Below are 14,299 nucleotides of genomic sequence, written 5' to 3'. Positions count from 1 at the left end.
TTCCTGGCTCAGTTTTGGATGTGCCTTGTGGGGAGAGGGCAGAGTTACCATGTTATAGGTTCCCAAAAAGAGGACACTGCCAGAGGGTGGGGGATCTGGAGGAGGAGCGGGTAGAGGGAGCGGACAGTTGAGGGTGCTGGCGGGCGTATTTGGGGGGTGTGGGAGGGGTGTGTGTGTACTGGGAGAGGTACCTGGGGATGCAGGAGTGGATACCTGCAGCTTCACTCTTGGGCGGGGGGGGGGTGGGGGTAGTGTTGCTCTCTCTCTCGGTGGCAGGAGGCTGGTGCAAGCCCAGGACACACCACCAAACATCAGTCAGTGCCTCCCTGCAGAACCCCCTCCCCAGGACTGGGAGCCGGGGCCTGGATGGGCAGGATCCAGCAGGTGTGGCTGCAGTGGAATGGATCAATCAGCTGCGGATGCAGGGAGGGACCATTAGGATGTGGACCAATCGGGGCTTTTTCTGAGCTGCAACGACTGCTCTGCAAAAGTCCCAAACATCCCATAATCCACTCAGAAGGCGGAGGATCAATAAAGAGGCAATGCCTGGGAAAACCCGGACGTATGGTAACCCGAGGTGAGGGCTGCTCTGGCAGTCGACACACTCTGAAATCTCCATTCCCTGGAGTTACCGCATGCTACAGCTATTTCTATAAAAGGCCAATGGGAGAGGAAGGTGCACTGTCCCCAATGTAACTGATTTATTAGAGACAGGAACTAGGAATGGAGAGCACTCAGAGGAATTTCACTGGCTTGGAGCGATAGAAAGTTGGGGTTGGTCCTGCTTTGAGCAAGGGGTTGGACTAGATGATCTCCTGAGGTCCCTTCCAACCCTGAGATTCTATGATTCCATGAAAGGCTAATTGTTTGGCAAACCAAACCGCCGGTTTTAACTATTTCTCATCTCACCTCTTTGCTGAAGTTGACTTGAAAAAGCAGCTCTATTCCCAGCAATATGCTGACCTGGTGGAACTTTTTAGACACATTAAGGTACTTCTCCAAGTCTCGTTTCATCAGCGAGTTCAGCATCCTTCCATCCACGAGGTGATTTTGGAAAGCCTGGGAATACTGAGACAGCCCAATATCATTCAGCCAGGCCTTGGCTACCCAGTGGTGATCCAGTTCAGAGGCTTTAGACAAGCTGTGGAGCGTAAGGAAGACAGGAGGTGTAAGGAAGGTCATCAAAGTGCATGATGCTGTGTTAAACATCATGCAAATACCCTGCACGGGGGCTGTGCACACAACGGGCCAGATTCTCTGGTCCACACCAGTCACTTTGTGCCACTGGAATATTCCTCTGTGGAGGAGAACTACCCACTGGTGGGAGGGATAGTTCAGTGGTTTGAGCATTGGCCTGCTAACCCAGGGTTGTGAGTTCAATCCTTGAGGGAACATTTGGGGAACTAGGATTTAAAAAAAAAACAAAAAACACTGTCCGGGAATTTGCCCTGCTTTGAGTAGGGGGTTGGACTAGATCTCCTGAGGTTCCTTCCAACCCTGATATTCTATGATAAGCTAGAGGTGGTAGATCCAGCCCCAGGAGTTCCCACCTCCACCTGGCATGGGGACATGCCAGAGAAGGGGTGGGAGTGTGGCAAATGTGAGTTAGGGATGAGCTCTGGGCAGGCAAAAAGCATGGCAGCTCTGTTATAGTGAGTCTCCACTGTTGCATGGTCTCTAGAGATTTCATGGGCTGGAGTGGGAACACTCACATGAATAAAGCCAAGCATGTGCTTAAGTCTTCTGCTGGATCGGGGCCTAAATCACTGTTGGGATTCTATGTACACTTTAACGTCTACAAGGAAAATTGTTTTTGCTCCCTAAATTTAAAAAACAAGCAGGAAGTGCACCGATGGTTTAGCGCTGGGTTGATTATTGTGATTTTCCCCCTTTGAAACAAATGCCAATATGAGGTGGGTGCAATTATCCAGGTTGGCCTGAATAATTGGATAAATATTGGATAATAATTGAATAATTTTAAAGGACTTCCTGGAGCCTTTAGGCACACACCCATGCTGCTCACCAGCTAGCCACAGGATGGCAGCATTGCAGCATGGAAGACCACTGGTGAGGCATACAGGGATGCATGGTTTTTTTTCCCCCAATGGAATGGGCAAATCCAGCATTGCTGTAATGGAGCATAAATTCTGCACTAGGGTGACCAGATAGCAAGGATGAAAAATCAGGACAGGGGGCTGGGGGTAATAGGCACCTATAGAAGACAAAGCCCCAAATACTGGGGCAGTCCCTATAAAATCGGGACATCTGGTCACCCTATTCTGCATGCTTCTCATGTCTGCCTGATGTGTGGTAAGGGAATGCAAACGGGGGCAAGGCACAGCACTAAGAGACATGTCTCCATGTTAATCACTAAAGGTCTCCACTGATGACACTATTCAAAACACCACTCATTACAGGTGGAAGAAACAGGCAACTCCGAGCCTGATTCTCACGCTGCTTGCCCTGTGTATTTACAGCTCTATAACCCCCCGTGCTTCCTTAGAGACACACCTGTGATCTGCTGGCACAGACTTGTGTTTGTTCACTTACAACTATATGGGAGTTGCCCAGCTGCTGTGGCAGTTGGCGCCACCTCATTAAATAGATTAATTAAAGGATTAATTAATCCTTCATTAATCTAGCCTCCCCACCCCTATTCCCAGTTCTGAAGTTTCTAATAAAGCAGATACCGAGCAGAAAGCCTAGCTTCAAAGCAGAGGAGTCTTTCCAATTTTCTCCCTTAACACTGGTAAGGAAACATAAGAATCGCTTCCAGCACACTCTGGTGACTAGCTGCTTTTCTGTCTTACTCTGCGGAAACAGAGTTTTCCCAGAACGAATCTCATTGGTGGGCAACAATGAAAAACACTTAAAAAAGCAGGTGAAATAGCCATTCACAAATAGTTAATGTCTGTCATTGCTTTCCTCTGTGGGAGTCATCTGTTCCCATAAAGCCAGGTCCTTGCAGACCTGGAGCTGCCAGTCACAAGAGAGTTAAGTACTAGCCGTGTCTACACTCTGGCATGACAGTTCTGCAGACACAGAGTCTGGAAAGCAGCACTCAGCTCAGGGAGCTGAACTACAATCTGGTGTGCTTGTCCCCAGGGAGTGGAGCAGCTGCACATCTAAGGCTGGACCCTTCTGGGGCTCCAGCCCCAGTGATCTGCACAGGTAGACTAGCTAGGAGATCTATGCAGTAGAGATCCCCTGACCCACAACTGCTTCCCCGGGCCCACTCCTAGAGGCTCAGCTCTGAGTCGTGCAAGGTGCAAAGGTCCTGTGCAACTGCAGCCTTCCCAAATCTCATCCCGCCCTTGAGCAGCAGAACAGCACCAGCTCCGGGGTCCTCTGCATCGGCAGAGAGGAGATAGGCCCTGCCCCTGAGTCTGGGTCCTTCCCTGTTCTTTTCTCCACTCCTGGCAAATGATGACTCTCTGCTAGGAATGGAAAACTGTAGACGCATGTTGTCCGCAATTCAACCCCTGTCTGAGAAGCTGAATAATACAATGCAGCCAACAACCATTCCAAAGTTTTAGGATATAATAGTCCTGACTAAGCCCCAGACGATGCAGAACCTGGTTTTAATGCTTTAAGATATAGTATGAAGCTGAAGATAGAATAGCAGCTTCACTCGATCCATCCAACCTGCCTACACCTCAAGTATGTAACCTGTCCTAGCCTGGTGGGCCGAGGAATGGAGTCTTCTAGGCATGCGTCTGCTTCATTGGTTTTAAATCCTACTCTAGGGAACAGAGGAGATTTCTCTATAACACTAAATACTACCAGGCACAAGACTGACAGCTGTTGGTTTTGCTTCCACTGGAGTAATTTGATTGTAGGAAAATCTTGCTCTAGCCTCTTTGCTGAATTCCTAGCCAGGCTCACACCCAAAGCTCACCGGGGCATTGATGTTGTTGGTTTTGTGGCTTTAAATGCAGGAGACAGTTTGATTTCTTTCTTTTTTTAATCACCCAGGCCGGCTCTGTGAGGAGCAGCACCACACGCTAGTGTTGATTAATTAGCTGAGCAAAAATGACAGGGACGTCACTGAAGGAAGTAATTATGCAAAACAGAAGTGTCGGTTTTGTTAAAGTGAGTTTTCTCTCACACTGAGCACAGCAGTAAGAATCGTTCCCTGACATTTGTTTTTTCCTCTCTCTTGTTCTTTCTTTTTTCTCCCCCTCTCCAGATACTTTGGCTGCCTTCTGAGGATAACATGTAAATACACACACACAAACAGGCACACATTAATACACATGTATGTACTACTACATGTATGTATCAATACTCATGTACACATACATACAGACATGTGCATACACAGACATGTGTGCACACACAAGCGTGCATACATATGTAATGAATGCAGGAAGTGGGATTCCGATGCCCACAGGAAGAGTTTACCATTTGCCTGCTTCTGCATCCCTGTAATCCTCTATTGCCAGCCTGAGTTTGCGGCGGTGAAGGGAGCTACAGACGCCCAGCCCTGTCGCCAGATCTTCATCACTCAAACTGAGCAACATCTGCTTTCCAAGGAAAAAAACCAACAACAAAACTCAGCCATTGACTTTGGTCATTTACAGAACAGCAATGCAGTATGTGGTATGGGTTCTTATACGCTAGATCCCAAAATGCTTTACAGCGTTAACTAACAAAACTATAGAGAAGAAGTGGTTAAGGTGTTAGACTGGGGCCCAGGCAATTTGGGTTCTGTTCTCGGCTCTGCCACAAATTTCCTCTCTTATCTCGTGCACAGCACTTAGTCTGTGCGCCTCGGTTTCTCCATCGGTGAAATGGGGATAATGATTTTTTCCCACCCTTCCAGAGGTACTGTGAGGATTAATTAAATGATTCATCCTATAGGGAAGCGCATCACGGAAAAGCCTACCAATGAAAAATAACATCAATAGAGATTAACTAACAACAGTGGGTGAGGGCAAAGAGGGGATGCCGAGTTTTGCAGCGAGGCAGAAAACTGTTACAAATGGCAGAAGCTGCAGGGGAGAAGGCTCTCACCTCAGAAGTGCCCAGTCTGCGTGTGGTGGGGGATGACCAAGCAGGTCGGGTCGTGCTAGCCAATCGGAGGGCATAGAGAGACTTAACAATCCCCTGCATTAACTGTGGAACCCTCGACCTAATAAATCATTTTTTCCCACCAAACAACTTGACTGCGAGTGAGGAGGGGGTAGAGCTGGGCCACGTGGCCCCAGTTCTGGCTTTGGAAGCCCCTCACCACTCAGAGGGTTGTTTGGGATCACATGCTTTGGCACTGACAGTAGATTGCTACCAACGGCGCAGACACCCCAGCAGAGACATAGCTTGCTCTCCTACCTTCCCGCTCTTGACGTTCTCTGCACAGGCTTTGACATACATTGGCATAGCCATGACCACCTCCAGCCACACCTGCACGGTGCCTGCCTTCCAGTGGGACATGGGTGTGGTGCGGACCAGCTCCACCTGCTGCAGCCGGTCCACCTGTTCCTCCCCTTCGGAGAGGCTGAGGCTTAGGCGAGTTGGGCTGGAAAGACTGTCGGAATCTGGAACACAAAGCAAATGGTGGAAATGCGGCTGGGCTCCCTGCCCAAGGAGCTCACGGGGATCTAACATTTCAGCTAGGAGTGGTTCTGCAATCTCCCTGGATGGCTCTAGCTCCAGAAACCTGGCCCAGCTGCTGGAGACATAAAATGTCATGGCTTAGGCTGATGCGAACACATCACTGTTCTGGGAACCTGAAGAATCCTGGCCTGGTTAGCACTTCAGCTCTGCTAATATTACCTGTCTTACAACCCCGTGCCTCGTCATCAGCAGGGTTTGACCCGCAGACCTTGAGTATCAAAACCTTGAGCCAAAGCCGTAACTCCACTAGCAGATAGCAATAGTAGGCTCTTACCCCTCATGTGGACCAGCCACTAAAGGGGGACATGACACATTGCGCCACTAGCCAGTACTGGAAGGAAGTAGGAAGCACTGAGCAACAATGGCTGGGATTGAAAGCTCTCTTACCGTGACCCTGCCTTGACCCAGTGTCTAATCAGGGCAGAGCATCTTCCCACCCTCTTGGTGCAATTTCATCCCTGACCCCTTTACAGAAGATCTTCTTGCCCAGTAATGTCTCCACAGGGAGTCAGGCAGTGCACTGACATACTGACCATTAACCTTCCTGTCTCCTCTCTAACAGGAATTACCGCACATCAGTCTCAGTGGGCTAAGCATTGACCTGCTAAACCCAGGGTTGCGAGTTCAATCCTTGAGAGGGCCATTTAGGGATTGGCCCTGATTTGAGCAGGGGGTTGGACTAGATGATCTCCTGAGGTCCCTTCCAATCCTGATATTCTATGATACATAATCCTAAATAAAGACCTTATTGGAAACAAGTGTTGACTCTCTTGTGGCTGCAAGAGGTAAGAGCCAGATGGAGGAAAATGGGACAACTCAGCACAGTCAGTCATCTGGTCGCCAGAATCAGTGGGCTTGTCCAGGAGCTACTGCCCATCACTGATGCTGACTCCCGTAGCGGCACCTCTTTGGGTCACAAGAGGGGCTGAACGCTTCCCCTGCCTGTGGAAACCAATGGGTGCTGTGAGTGTGCAGCATCTCTCAGCACCAGCCCCAGCAGCTGTTCTGCTAGGCGAGACCGATGGGGACTTCCCCTCTCGGACCTTCCTTACAAGGCTCCAGGCAAGCACGGCCCACGCTGCCAGAGCAGGGAGGTCAGGTGACTCCGTCTCCCTCACTAGCCCCAGTGCCACTTCTAGAAGGGGCATTTGGCAGAGTTGACGCTAGTCCCATTGCGGGAAGGGGAGAACGGGCAAGCTCCTGAGTCTGTTGGGTGCTCCAGAAGTGCAGGGCCCCAGGCACTCTTTGTGTGGCTTGCGGTGAAGGCTCATCTTGCGCCCCCATCCCAGCAGAGACAGGAGGAGCTGTGCTACGCCCCAGGCCTGCTCCCCATCTCACTGCCAAGGGCACAGCCAAATCCAAACGCTGCCGGAATGGGACCCAGATTTGGTTATTTGACCGGGCTACCATACAGCCTCTTCCTCTGTTTGCAGAGAAACACCAGGGCTCCTGGAAGGAGAGGAAAAGAACTGACTGGTTGGAAGGGAAATGCAAATGCTGCTTATTGCAAGGAGACATATCGCCAACAGGCACAGACAGATCACGCACAATGGATCACTCACACAGTAGAGCATTAGCTGCCCATCCATCAGGCTGATTACCAGCTAGGAAAGGCTCCAGGCTGGGCTGAGCAGGCTTTCGGGACCTCTGAAACCCAAGGCGAGGCTGCAATTTGCATACCCTGGATGGCAGGGGAGGGTTTGATGCTCTGTGCATTGACTGGTGTTCTGCTATCAGGCCATAATCTTACGCAAAGCAGACTGATGAGATACACAGGGGGGAGGGTAGATTGGTGGGGATTGGAGTCCCTAGGAATAACTCTCGGGGTGTGTCCCCACAGCCCATGGGCTAGGAATATGGCCTGCTTCTCAAAAATACCTTCCAGATCAATGCCCGGCAATGAAGAAGAGAAAGAATGATCTTTACCAAGAGATCGGGGCATTCGCCTGCCCCTTTCCCCACCCCATGCCGTGCCTAGCTCAGCTCATCATACCACCACCCTGCTTCTCTAGGTGCAGCTGCCCAGGTCCCTGTCAGAAGCGCCTACACATGTGGCTGGATAAGCATCCTGCCAGCTATGTATTTTTCACCCTGGCCTCATCCTGCAAGGCTGAGCACCTGCTGTCAGTCAACCCATCTGGCGGATGTCGGCGGGAGCCGTGGGACCAACCTCATGTCCTCACAGTAGCATCCCTCCACCTGCCTGCGTGGCAGCTGCCAAACCTAAGGCCTGCTGACAGTGCCTTTCACACGCCCTGTGTAGAGAGGGAGCACACACCTCTGCCCCAGGAGAATCAAACTGCAGGCCTCGCAATAGGGCTCAGGCAGGCTGTCAGTGTTGCATGGGCCCTGTGCCCAGTCCTCTGTACAGAGCTGAATTTCAGTCGTCATTACTGTGGCTTTAAATCCTTAGTGGGAAGCCCAGCAGGCCGAGGTTGGAGGCAGGAGCTCTGCAGTGACGCAGCAGACAGCACTAGGCGCCTCTTTAGGTATTAGCTTCAAAGTTGCTTTGTTTTCAAGGTTCCATGTCCCCTGATAAGGGATAATGGTTCTCTCCTACTGTGTGATTCTTCATGATGCACTTAGTTTAACTGCATTTCCAGGTGCAGCGTTGTTCCTCGGTGTGCAAATTGGAGATTTCCTTTGCCTTTCCTCCAGCTTTCAGCTGGGTCCTCTTTGTCCTTATAATGAGCTGAGGGGAAGACTTAAATCCCCTTCTCCTCTTCTTTAAAAGTGTTCAATAACTCACCAGAAGGAAGAGACACACCCAGGTGAGCGCTTTGTATTGCTACATAGGACTGGCATGCAGCACACAGGTGGAAGTGATAGGCCACTGGCCTGTGTATTTCCCCAATAGCTATCAGGTGGGCTGTGAGCATGAGCTGGCCACTGACTATGATGCACAGGTGTTGTGTGTGAGCACTAATACAGCCAGTGCAGAGGGGAAGTGGCTTCGAAGAGCGAGTGCATTGCAAACTCTCAGCCTGAACCTTCTGCATGTGTGTAAGTTTACAATGTGGTGTCTTGGACCTGATCCTGTAAGTGGGTGGATCCCTGCACCTGTGCAAAGCTCTGTTGAAGTCAGTTGGCTTCTGCAGGGAACAGTTGGCAGGTTCGGGGCCTGGTTTGAATCAATGGCTTCAATGCCTTTGCTGTCTCCTTGATTCATTTGTCTTTGACAAATAGTAAAGGCCTGGGCATCAGCAATAGTTGTGTCTGCATTTGCACACTGGAACACCCTGCCGCTCTCAGTGCAACCTGGGTTTTAAGTATTCTGCAGAGCGTTGGGAAAAAACTCCCATCTTTGCATTGCTGTCCCCGGTCTCTTTGCTGCCTGTAGGCCTGGATGGATGATCTGGGAAGAAGAGCAGGAAGCGCTCTGTGGCTTGAACTCCCTACAGCCATTCCACAGGGAGCTGGGTCTGCAGTACGTTCGCAGGTAGGCTCCATTCTTTTAATTAAAGGTTTATTATGATGATGAGTAGTAATAAAAGTCAGCTCTCAACGACAGGAGGAATCGTCAGAACTGGTGGCTCTGTGAAAATGAGTGATTACAGTGGTGCTAACTCCAGGCATTCAAAAGGTCATGAATCAGAATGCCAAAAGCATGAGATTCACTGAAAAATCAGCAGCTTTAAGAAAAATCAGGCTTCTTTTTCTTTGCCTTGGGTTGAGCCTTTAAGGGGGCACTCGGGTCACATTTGCAAATTCTTCTGTGAAATCATGTAGGGAGTTTCTAACCTTTACAAAAAAATAAAAATGGAAAGCTAAGATTCTTCTCTAATCATGTCAGTCCAGGAGCTGGGACTCTTAAAAAGGACCAGATACTGTGGGAGTGGGCAACTCTATGTCATTTAGGAAAAAGCTTCCGCCCACATTTGCAAAATAAACCATGTGGTTGCAAAAAGGAAAACATGCCGAGTTTAGTACCTGTAAAGTTATCGCTTTGGTGTTGGCTTTGTCAATGAAAGAGTGGTACTTTGCCCCCTAAAACTAAAGTTTGGTAGCAGTTTCAGGCTAAATGCTAAAGAATACATCGTGATCTTTGAAAAACAGGCTTTGATCCTGTAAATATGCATGAGCTTAATTTGCTTCCGCGCTACTGCTCATGTGCTTCAAGTTGAGTATAGGCATAAATATTTGTAGGACTGTGGCTGTAGCTGCTGAAACGGATATGGGGTAGGGTGACCAGATGTCCCGTTTTTAAAGGGACAGTCCCATTTTTTGGGACTTTTTCTTATATAGGCGCCTATTACCCCCCCCACCCCTTGTCCTGTTTTTTCACAGTTGCTATCTGGTAACTGTAGATATAGGTGCAGATCCTGCATTAATCTTTTAAGCATGTGAATAGTTGCATTGATTTCAATGGGTCTATTTATGGCAGTAAAGTTAAGCGTATGTTGAAGTATATTCAGGACCGGGACCACAACCTATAATTCAGAATACTGGGAAAGATACTGATCCATTATTTGTGACTTGATCTGGTTTTTAAATAAAAATGTTTTTTTGCAAACAAAAAATGGTAATGAAAATGTCTTTGTAGTTCATTGAAACCTTGATCAATTTTTCATCAAAATGTGGAAAATTGTTTCCTGTCCTGTACTTGTTTAAAAACGCCAGACTGATTTATTTCCGTGACAAATGCCTCTTGCTTTTTCTTCTGTCAAAAGTTCAACATAAAACATCAGAGTTTTGAAACTGAGAAAATGTGGCTGGATTTGTTTGACATGTTATTTGCTTTTGGCTTGTGCTTTTGTGTTAGTGGTACAAGGAATGTGGAGTTGGTGTGAATTTGATTAGCTGTTCAGGCAGGTGTTTTTGCTGCAAGGGTGTAACACATCCACAGTGGTTTTCTGCTGCTTTGCCTTTGCAGAGCTACTAATAAGATACATCCAGGAAAACAGGCAGACCTGTCTGTGAATATAACACTTCTGAGTGCCCTTTAAACAACCTCTCACCTGCACCAGTGGTGGCAAAATCTACGGGGGAGAGGTCTGGCTGAGAATGTCTTGCTTGTTATACCAGTCCAATCACGAAATAGAAACAATGCCATATACCCTGACAAATGCATCTCAGATTATTAATTTGATTTGACTTCTTCCAATGAGTCCTCATTAGGGTTGCTAACTATCTAGTCACTCGCATCCAAACACCTTTGCCCTGCTCCCCCAAGGCCCTGGCCCTGACCTACCCAGGCCCTGCCCCACTTACTCCATCCCCCCTCCCTCCATCACTCGCCCTCCCTCACCATCACTCACTTTCGCTGGGCTGGGACAGGGAGTGGGGGTGTGGGCTCTGGGCTAGGGCTAAGGGGTTTGGAGTGTGAGAGGGGGTTCTGGGCTCCGCCTGGGGCACGGGTGTGGGGGGAGGTGTGGTGCAAGCTCTGGGAGGGAGTTTAGGTGCTGGAGGGGGCTCAGGGCTGGGGCAGGGGGTTGGGGTGCAGGAGGGAGTATGCAGTGCAGGCTCTGACCAGGAGGTGCTTACCTGAGGCGGCTCCCAGTCAGCAGCATAGCAGGGCTTAGACAAGCTTCCTGCCTCACCTGGCCCCACGCTGCTCCTGGAAGCAGCCAGCATGTTCCTGCGGACCCTGGGGGCAGCAAGGAGCTCTGTGCGCTGCCCAGGCCCGCAAGTGCCACCTCTGCAGCTCCCATTGGCTGCAGTTCTCAGCCAATGAGAGCTGCGGAATCTATGCTTGGGGCAGGGGCAGCACGCGGAGACTCCCTGCCCCCCACCAGGGCCGAAGGGATGTGCTGGCCACTTCTGGGAGCGGAGTGGGGCCATGGCAGGCAGGGAACCTGCATTAGCCCCGCTGTGCTGCCAGACTTTTAGAGCTTAAAATCTCTCAGCTTGGCTTCAATAGCCTGGGGAAACAGAGCCTGATTCCAGGGGACTCCCTGCATAAATGCGCTGCAGACTAAGTAGAGTTGCCAACTTTCTAATCACACAAAACCGAACAACCCTGCCCTGCCCTTTCCCCGAGGCCCCACCTCTGCTCACTCCATTTCCCTCACCACTAGTCACTCACTCACTCTCCTACCCTCAGTCACTTTCACCAGGCTGGGCAGGGGGTTGGAGTGTGGGAGGGGGGTGAGGGCTCTGGCTGGGGATGTGGGTTCTGGGGTGAGGCTGAGGATGAGGGATTTGGGGTGTGGGAGAGTGCTGGGGCAGAGTGTTGGGGGGATGCAGACTCTGGGAAGGAGTTTGGGTGCAAGAAGGGAGTCCGGGCTGGGGCAGGGGATTGGGGTGAGGGAAGGGGTTTGGTGTGCGGGGTCCCAGTGGCACTTACCACAGCTCCCAGGAAGCGGCTGCCAAGTCTGTGCAGCCTCTAGATGCACGGGCAGCCAGGGAGGGTCTGCGTCCTGCCCTCCTGCCTGCAGGCACCTCCCCCGCAGCTACCATTGGTCGCAGTTCCCAGCCAATCAGAGCTGCAGAGCCGGCCCTTAGGGCAGTGCGCAGAGCCTCCATGCACTAGGGGCCGCAGAGACCTGGTGGTGGCTTCTGGGAGCTGCACGGAGCCTGCCTTAGCCCCGGGCTCCCGCTGCACTGCCGACTGGACTTTTAACGGCGGTGTCGACCAGAGCCGCCAGGGTCCCTTTTCGACTGGACATTCTGGTCCTGGCAATCCTAGGACTAAGAATTATTCAGAGAGTCGGAATGCCACTTGAGTCCTACGTAAGTGGTGCCTAGGCCTGGTCTTAGATCTCTGCAGGGTGAATTTCACCTAGAGTGCTGGGCATGTCATTCTAAAGAGCAGATTAGGATTTGAGAGAACCATAAGTTGCTTGCAGGCAATTTGCAAAAGGGCCGAACTCATGGAATGAGTTACTGCTAAATATTCCCTTCGCTCTCCTCCGACCGCTTCTGCATTCTGACCGCGTTTCTATCAGAGCCAGTTACAGTCTCGCAAAGAGGGCGGCCCAGTCACCCATGCCCAGCAGTGGGAAGATGTACTGAGTTATTGTTGCCTCTGGGACTGGAAACTAAAAGCACCATTAGCCTGACCCTGCAAACACTTACACGTTGACTTCAATGGGTCTGCTTACATGACTGAAGTTAAACGTGTGTGCAGCACTGATCCCGTGTTGTCATCCATGCAGGGAGATTACTGGACCTGCACGGAGCCCAGTCTGCTCACTCGGGTCAAAATGCAGGATCAGGGCCTAAGCTTTTTCAGGATCAGGGCCTAAAATATCATACACAGGAAGCTATTGTAGAGTATTTCTGGTGTAAACAGAGGTAAACAGAGTCAGGAGAAATGTTTATACCCAAGGGGTTTGGGGCAAGTGCAGATAAACCACAGGACTTTTCAATGCTTCAGTCAGGCTATGAGAGTTGCTCACAGCAACTTTCTGCTGACAGATGTGGGGATTGTTAAACCTCAGCATGCTGGTGAGTTTTAGTCACTTAGAGGCACCAAAAGCAATGACGCCAGGCGATGAGTTAGCTTTTAGTCACTTCTTCCTCATTTTTTTACTCTCTTCTGAGTAACATGATTGCCAAAATGATCTCCAGCTGATAAAAACTTTATACAGATTTCCTCTTAGTCTGTGATCAAAGTGATAAACTCTAGAAATAACGATGCTGCATCCCACTGGAAGTGCTGACACCGCCAATGCCTTGATAGACAGTAATTTATCTATTAACAAGCTTTTAAAATGCAAATGTTCTATTGCTATGTTAATGCTTTGTACTATCATAAGAGAAGGTCTTTATTTCTGCTTTCTATCAAGTCCCAAAAGCCAATGGCCTGTAATCATGACTGCATTACATCCCTGGAGATGCAAAGGCAAGGGGATACATATGTGCAATAAACATTTTCTTAAGACACAAAATATATGCCTGAATGCCCTAATGAGATTAGAGGCTGTCTGGGTAGATGATGCTGTTGGCTGTGCAGCTCAGCAGCATGGCATCAAGCCATGGCTCTCGGGTTTTTCTCTAGCACTCATCACCATAGTATCTCAGCGCTGTAACTATCACCAAAGGGCCACAGACCGAACTGAATTGAGCAGCCTGATTAGGAATAGGAACGGCCACACTGGGGCAAACCAAAGGTCCATCTAGCCCAGTATCCTGTCTGCTGACAGTGGCCAATGCCAGGTGCCCCAGGGGAAATGAATAGAACAGGGAATCATCATGTGAGCCATCCCCTGTCACCCATTTCCAGCTTCTGAAATGTTACTATAAACCAGAGATGAACTTCACCCACAGTTAGGAGCTTGGGTCCAAATTTCTAGACTGGGGTGTTTGGATCGCTGGTCTGACTTAGGGTTGGAGCCATCTTTCCCTTTTAAGCAGCCATGAAGGGCACTCCTATTCTCTCTAGCAGAGGTGGGCAAACTACGGGCCACATCTGGCCCACAGGACCATCCTGCTTGGCCCTTCAGCTCCCGGCCAGGGAGACTAGCTCCCAGCCCCTCCCTTGCTCTCCCCCGCCGCCACGCAGGCAGGACTCTGGCCTCTGCTCCTTCAGAGCAGCGCGGCAGCGTATCTGACTCCAGCCGAGCCGCGCAGCTGCCAGACATGCTGCTCTGAGCAGCATGATAAGGAGGCCAGGGCTGGGGGGTTGGATAAGGGGTGGCAGGTCCCGGGGAGGCAGTCAGGGGACAGGGAGCAAGGGGCGGTTAGATGGGGTGGAGGTTCTGGGGGATGGTCAGGGGATGGGGGGAGGTTGGATAAGCTC

At 50.3% G+C, this 14,299-nt stretch overlaps 1 protein-coding gene across 6 annotated transcripts in view; it reads right to left on the bottom strand.

The window, feature by feature from the left end:
• Window positions 1–14,299, bottom strand: part of KAZN (kazrin, periplakin interacting protein) — a 729,684-nt gene that overhangs the window by 22,211 nt on the left and 693,174 nt on the right. For all 6 annotated transcript variants that reach the window (XM_050931542.1, XM_050931545.1, XM_050931543.1 and 3 more), the window contains 3 exons: window positions 5,332–5,537; window positions 4,405–4,526; window positions 910–1,141 (listed from right to left, as the gene is read on the bottom strand). In XM_050931542.1, coding sequence (XP_050787499.1) covers window positions 910–1,141; window positions 4,405–4,526; window positions 5,332–5,537 — 560 coding nt within the window. The remainder of the gene's footprint in view (window positions 1–909; window positions 1,142–4,404; window positions 4,527–5,331; window positions 5,538–14,299) is intronic.

Source organism: Gopherus flavomarginatus, chromosome 21 (assembly GCF_025201925.1).
Source record: "Gopherus flavomarginatus isolate rGopFla2 chromosome 21, rGopFla2.mat.asm, whole genome shotgun sequence".
NCBI lineage: Eukaryota > Metazoa > Chordata > Testudines > Testudinidae > Gopherus > Gopherus flavomarginatus.
The sequence above is the reverse complement of the archived record's forward strand: the minus strand, read 5'-3'. Positions and strand labels throughout refer to the sequence as shown.